A 7,317-nucleotide genomic window follows, 5' to 3' on the forward strand; every position below is an offset into this window, starting at 1 on the left:
GCCGCCCTGACTCCTGCCCCCTGCCCCGGGCGCGGGAAAACCCTTGCCTGGCTGCCTCCCTCGCGCAGTTGTCGCCGGGGGGGGGGGGGGGCAGAGATGCTCCCCAAGTACAGGATTCCGGTCCCCACAGCCCCACGCGCGGACGGCAAGCAGTTCCCTCCACAGGCGACCGAGAAGGTCCCCTCTGCGCCTCTCCCTGGCGGGACTCGACGGGGAGGAGGAGAGCGGGCTCCGAGGGATCCTGGCTCCCGGCTGTGCCCGTCCCTCCGCGGAGAAGTGGGGTGTGGGCGGCTCCACACGCCGCCACCCGAGCGGCGGTAGCGCCAGCCTCCTCCCCCGCCACTGGGGGCGGGCAGCGGCGGTGGGAGTCGCCCGGGCGTGACTGCCCCGAGGCCCCTCCTGCCGCGACAAGGATGCTCCATAAAAGCCCGGTGGCGACCGGTTCTCCGCATCCCACCGGTGGCTCCCATCCCTCATCCCTCGGAGAGGCGCCCGCAGCAGAGACCCGCCGCGCAGGGACGCCAGCCCGCCAGCCACGGTGAGTGCCAGGGCCAGCTGGGACAGGGGCACGGGCTCCCAGACGCCCAGGAACTTGCTCGGCAGCCGGTCCCCAGAGCCTGCTCTGCCAGCTTCGCTCCCAGCCCTTTTTGGCGGCTAAATTCCGCGGGCCGGACTCTGTCCCTCCTGCCCACCTGCGCTTCCCCGGGACCCTTCCTGGTGGGGCGGCCCACCTCCGTCTCCGTTATCTTTTGAGGGCGTGGAGAAGAGCATGGGGGTCCCATCCCGAGACAGTGGTGGGGTTTTTTGTTGTTTTTTTTTTTCTTTCTTTGGTTGGTTGGTTGGTTGCAACCAGGAACCCCAAGTACTGTCCCTGTCGTTGGGGAGCCCCGCGCCCTGTTACCTCCAGGATCCGAACTGAGCCTATGGGCTCCCTTTCCGGGCCCTGTTGCCACACCCTGGGTGTCTGTCACAGCGCCTGTAGCCACACAGATCAAAGGCGACCCTGAGGAAAAGTTTTCTCCTCTAGGGCTGAGTTAGAAAAGGCAGAAGAAAAGTGGTCCGTGCTTTAAGATAGAAGGCAGAACTTCCAGTTCTGTGCTGAAAAGAGGACCTCTGCCCTCTGCCTCTCACCAGGCGACTTGGAGGGAAGTTTCCTGAAATACGGAGCGGAGGGGCGGGGTGGGGCAGATGACCCGCTAAAGGTCTGGAAGTGGCGCCTGCCCAATCCGGGGCTTTTTTCCTGGGGTCTGGGATGGGAACAGATGAGGGTTGAGAGTGGTGGCGCGAACGGGGACTCAGGAGGACATCCCTCGGCATCCCCAATACTGAGCGCCTTCTGTATCCGCAGATGCTAGGTAGCAAGCGAGTGGGGCTGTGTGGACTGACCCTGGCTCTGTCCCTACTCGTGTGTTTGGGCATGCTGGCTGAGGGGTACCCCTCCAAGCCGGACAATCCAGGCGAGGACGCACCAGCGGAGGACATGGCCAGGTACTACTCGGCTCTGCGACACTACATCAACCTCATCACCAGGCAGAGGTGGGTAACCCCAGGCTGGTACCTGGAGGCCGGAAAAACTGTGGTTCTGGGGACCTTGGACAGCAGCGACAATTTCTTTCTCCTTGTTCTGTCCCAGCGTAGGGAAGGATCCGGTATAAATTCAGCTCTAGATAAGTGTGTGAGCAGGAAAACACGCTACACAGACTGGATACCTTCTCTGTTCTCTTTGTCATTAGTTACTCTTCAAGCCCTGAGCCCAAGATTCAGTGCCTCTGGGCTGTGTCTCCTCACCCACCTCTTCAGGCTTTTTTTTTGCTTTTCAGGGTTGGAGGGGGGGGGCGCTATCCAACAGGTTCCTTGGGGAAGGGCCTGCCGCAGGAGCAGGGGTGCAGAAAGAAGAGTAAACAGCCCCCACCAAAGAAAACCAGGGACACAGCGCAGCTGTCAAAAAGGTGGAGCTCTTCCAGCCTGGCCAGAGCAGCACTTAGGAAACGAACAGACAGAACCATAGCTTTCTTCTTTTTCTGAGCCATCTCAGCCTCACACTTGAAAATTCCTAGATGGTCTTAAAACGTGACTTTTCCATTTTATAGCAAGTTAGTTCTGAAAAGAAAGTGCTCAGATTTTTGTCTTTTAAGAAGAAACAAAGCAAAACCCTTCACATTAGTGACTCTGGTGGATACATCCCCCACTGCCTGGGACCTGAGAGACAGTGCTTTTTATTTTCAGTGCTCAGAAAGTAAAAAAGAGGTGTCTTTCATTTTCTCTCAGTATTAAAGTCAAGCAAATAAATAAATGCAGGCTATTTTATGAATGATGTGGGGCTTAAGTTTGCAAAGTCGGTGCATGTTAGTTCTAAATCATTTAACAACACATTCTAATTACTGAGAACCTTGGAACACTATATAGGCAAGCTCCTTGGAAGCATTAATGTTCTTTACTTAGCATGTTTCAATTATGCGTAGTAAATTACCAGAGGGAGGTTAAACTGCTCATCACCCAGGGGATGAGCTACACAAGGGAGCTGTGCTCCCGAAACAGCTGCCTACTCTTAATTTCAGCAGTAAGGTGTGTGGCATTCTGAAAGCCTTCTAGGGAAAACAATCCCAAAGTATACAGAATCACTTAAGTAATAGTGGCTCACAATCTTTTGAAATCTGACCATTTTGACTAGAAAAAAAAGCTATTGCGTTTTTGAGCCTAATAGACTGACTTCCCAGAAAGTCAATGACTTCATTTTTTTTTTTTTAACTTCATGGAGTTCAAAGCAATTACAATGATACCAACAAACCAACCAACAAACATAGAAATTTTATTTAGCTACAACATATACAACTCATTTTGCAAAGGTTGCTGCTGTATAGCTTTGCCACACTGTATAGAATGATCCCATTTCATGTTTCCCTAGCCATCTCATTCAGTTGTTTCCTCAAAAGTTTGAAGTGATTTTAACTGTCTCTACTTTGCAGGTCATAAAACTAAGGACACCTTAAAAAAGCTTGCTTAGGGTTATGGAATTGGAACCTTCTACCAGTTTTCCTTGGATGGGGCCACCTCACCAACATTCAATGTAATCACTACCATCTTTGAGGGAAAAAATAGGGAAAGGGGCTTGCACACCATGGGAAGAAAATTGGGTTCTATGAGGATGAGCTGGTGCCTAAGGCAACTTACTGTATCACCTTGGTAACAGCTTTTCTTAGAAGCCCTACTGTGCACTCCTTGACTTCCCACCAAAGCCCCACAGGCATAAGTCCACACCTCTGAAAATCACCGTGTCATCTGTGACTGTTTTATCTGTAATTATTCTCTTCCTTCCTCCCGTCAGTCCTGTTGGTAGCTGTTTGCTTGTTGCAGTACATGCTGCTGATCCATTGCTCCTGCAGGCCAAATTCCTTATTCTGGTCTATCAATCTATACCTCCTGTTTGTATGGTTCCATAGAACACGAGTTCTCGGGGAGAGGGGTGATTTTATACTCCCTGGGACATGGGGTAACATTGGGGGAGACTGTTTTGTTGACATGCTGTCCTCACTGTATCCTCCTATAGGCAGGACACACAGAACTGTTTCTTTGGGCCAGTGGGACTTCTTCATGACTCAGGGAAGGAATGATTGCTTCCAATGGATAGGGGGAGAGGCAACACGCGGGGTATGTTGGGAGCTGTGAGGGGGAGCAGCGCTGATGAAGAGGTCGTGGTAGTGCTCTGGCGGGGAGTTGTGAGGGTGGAGCAGTAAGGATGGAGAAGTGGGGTTGCAGCATCCACTGTACTTGAGCTTTGTCTCTCTTGAAACATTGCTTCACAGTAGTTCTCCGCCGATGCTGATGTAGCCATGGCTTTTTAGTTCTACCGGTTTACACATAAATTCAAAGACTCGTGTGGGCCTAAAGCATCATGATTCTGGGTGTCTCCCCCCCCCAGAACTATTTCTGAATGTCATTTTATCTCTTTGTTAAGATTTAAACCGTTGTGGTGCTTCAGAACTATACCCAATCAACTTATTATGGAAACATCTTAAAATCATGTTTCACTGATTGTTTTAAAATTTCCTGTCAGAAAGTTGTAAAAAAAAATATTTACAAGGAACATTATCTACACTAACCAGGTTGTATTTATATTTTTAGGTACACACACACATACCACCACCACCACCAACAACAATTATTAGGTAAAAGGGGTCCATGAATTTGAAACAGATCTGGGAAAGGACTACAGGAGGGAGTCTGTACGAAAAAGGGGACAAATAATGTAATTATAGTATAATCTGAAAAATTAAATATTTGTGAAGTACTTCAGAAAAATTGAGTATTTATAACTTTTAAATTGTATTTGGGGTGTGTGTGTGTGTGTATGTGTGATGTTTGCATGCAGATATCTGCAAACAGACGTCAAAGGACAGTTTTCCAGACTTGATTCTCTACTAAATCTATAACTTCCTCTTTGGCGTCTGGGGATTGAACTCCGTCACCAGTCTTACGTGGCAAGCACTCTTACCCTCTGGACCATCTCTTCTCACCAGTTTGTATCCGTCTGTATGTGTGTGTGTGTGTGTGTGTGTGTGTGTGTGTTTATATGTATGTGTGCGTGGTTATGATAAAGTTGCTGATGACATATGCTCCACACTCTGAGACTCCTTATCAGCATACGGACAACTGGAAACACTGTTTTGCTTTAGCAGGATACTCCCCTCCTCTCTCCTACCCCTATCTAGAGCTTCCTTCTAAAACCCTCAATTTCACTTTCTTCTTGTTTCAGATATGGCAAGAGATCTAGCCCCGAGACACTGGTTTCAGACCTTCTAATGAGAGAAAGCACAGAAAATGTCCCCAGAACAAGGTATGACAGGGCTTGGGGGTAGAGGCATTGCTACAGAGCTTAAGATGTGGGGTGAAGGGGGGTGTGTGTGGAAGAAAGCAGGTGGGAGTCCCTGTGAATGCTAGGATGGAAGCAGCCAGAGGAGAGAGGTAAGGACAGAGATGGAGGTGGACAGCCAGGTGGGAAAGACCTTGCCTTTCATGCGTTCACTGGCAAACCCCAGCCTCTAGGGCACAGTGTTTTCTGATGTATATCATGTGGCGTTCCTTCCTAAGTATGAGGGACTTTTAGCTCAGGAATCACACTGTATAGCTCGACTTGCCCCATTAAAGAGAGCAAGCCCCCAGCTCCAAATTGAAATGACCAATCAACCCTTTGGACTGAGGTTTCACACACTAGGTGGCGTGCCCAGATCTCCCAGAGCCCATGTCCCACCTGTGTTTGACTCTTCCTTTCCTGGCTTTGCCCCAAACTGGAGATAAGTCAGGTGATCCTGGCTACTTTCTGATGTATTTTCGTTCAGTATACTGATTTACTTTACTCTATGAATTACTGTTGGGTAATGGATCAGTCGTAGGTGCTTGTCTGTAGTCTGGAAGCTTCTTGGAGGACAGATCTGTCTTGAGACAGGAGTCCACTCCCATCTAAGGGTTCATCATTGGGCTACATAGGGAGCTCCTGGACAAGGAAGGGGTACTGCTGATAGAGGCCGAATCTGCCTCCATTTCCTAACCTTACCCTGCCCTGCTGAGCTTGCCTCCTGCTCACGGCACACCACACCAGTCCTATTGCACCCCAGCAGCTACCTAGCTCCCCTGAGACCCAGAACTCTACACAGTCAAAAACCATGTTCCCCAGAAGAGGTCACTAGCACGCTTGCTCAGTGAGTATGACTGGAGTGTCGCTTTTCATGAAGGGTCCCCCTGGAGAGCTCAGGGGCGGCAGCAAGACCACCCACCCTCCCTCAGTGCTCATTCAGTTCTACTATGGAATGACCAACCAGGTAGTTTCTCTGAGGTGAGCAATCATTTGAACGGGAATAAAGTCCAGTACTTCTGTCCCTTCTGTCCTGTCAACCTAGACTTAACCAGTGAATGCTAGGGGTGGTGGGAAATTGATCAGCGTTGTTTTTGATACTGAACAATAAGCATATTTTCGTGTCTCATTGATATGCATGGGATATTTGCCATAGTAAAAGTTGAGGGTGGGCTACGTACACTTGGGATTTGGAAATAACGATCCAGACCTACTTAGAACTCTGCTGCTTGCTTTGTTTTGTAGCCCGAAATAACATAGTTAGTGCAGGAAATAAAGTTAATTGCACCCTGACTGGCAGACTCAATCATGTGCAATTAGAAGGAGACAAAAGTTGATAGCCTTGGAGTTGCATGTGAATGCTGTTTTATTAAAAGGGGCTCTTTATAGTCTAATAAATAGCATCTCACTACATAAAAGGCTTGCTGGAAGACAACGGAAGCATATTCAGAGTTGAATAACACTAACTTTCTTGTTATAGTTTCATGTGATTCCCATAGTTTTGATCTTCAGAAGTACTTCAGGGTCCCTCAGCTCCTTTGATACTCACAGGACCTTCTTAGTACTCCCCGAGAGGTTCCAGTTCCCGTGGCAAAAGCTGATGAAGTGGGTCTTCGTTATGCTGCTGCTGCCTGTGGCCTCTTTCTGAGAATGCCAGAGGAGGCTTCACAATGGCTTTTGATCATCCTGCAGCTTAGGACTGAGAGTCTCTCTCTTGTAAGACCCTGGGGATCTGGGCAGCCACTCTTCCAAGATTTGCTTCTTGTGTTTTACAGGCTTGAAGACCCTTCCATGTGGTGATGGGAAATGAAGTGTACTCTCCCGACTTTTCCTGTTTTCCATCCACGTCTCTTCTCATCCTGTGACACCAATCTGCCCCACCAATGCATGCAGCCACCAGGGCTGGATTCTGCATCGTTTTCCTTGTCATTGTATATATGTGTGTTTAAATAAAGTATCATGCATTCAAAAATGTATCCTCCTCGGTGAATATTCTGTTATCACAATAGAAAGGATTAGGTTATTCATTAAATTATAATTAGCCTCAAGTAAGAAACTCAGCATTTGTTTCACCAATATTAAAGTAATGGCCATGAAAAGAAAATAACTATGCTGTCATTGGATTTATATCTCAGAACTGTGTACAGAATGTCTCATATCCCTCTAATAGAGCAGTCATGAGAGGCTGATGGACACCTGGTATGACTAATAAAATAAGCAGTAGAGTTTTACAATTCATGCAATGTAAGCTCATTTTGATAGCCATGTGTTGCTGGCAGCCAGCACATCACACAAAGCAGCTAAAGTCTATGCATGGATTGAGGTCACACTTTGAATATATGAGTCATAACCACATTTTAAAGATCACCTGAACAGGGTGATCACCTCACACAACATCCCCCATTCCCCTTACTAGGGAACCCACAACAAGACCAAAGACCAAGTTGCTCATTGGGTACATACGTGTA

The 7,317-nt window shown here is 48.4% G+C and overlaps 1 protein-coding gene across 1 annotated transcript; it reads left to right on the forward strand.

Annotated features, from left to right (window-relative positions):
• The first annotated feature begins 454 nt into the window (after nucleotides 1-454).
• Npy (neuropeptide Y) lies at nucleotides 455-6,823 on the forward strand. The gene is made up of 4 exons (XM_055611862.1): nucleotides 455-538; nucleotides 1,349-1,536; nucleotides 4,754-4,834; nucleotides 6,625-6,823. Exons 2-4 carry the CDS (start codon nucleotides 1,349-1,351, stop codon nucleotides 6,647-6,649), a joined length of 294 nt encoding a protein of 97 aa, XP_055467837.1. The 5' UTR covers nucleotides 455-538; the 3' UTR covers nucleotides 6,650-6,823.
• Nucleotides 6,824-7,317: the final 494 nt, after the last annotated feature.

Source organism: Psammomys obesus, unplaced genomic scaffold (genome assembly GCF_907164565.1).
Source record: "Psammomys obesus unplaced genomic scaffold, mPsaObe1.curated_primary_1811, whole genome shotgun sequence".
NCBI classification, from domain to species: domain Eukaryota; kingdom Metazoa; phylum Chordata; class Mammalia; order Rodentia; family Muridae; genus Psammomys; species Psammomys obesus.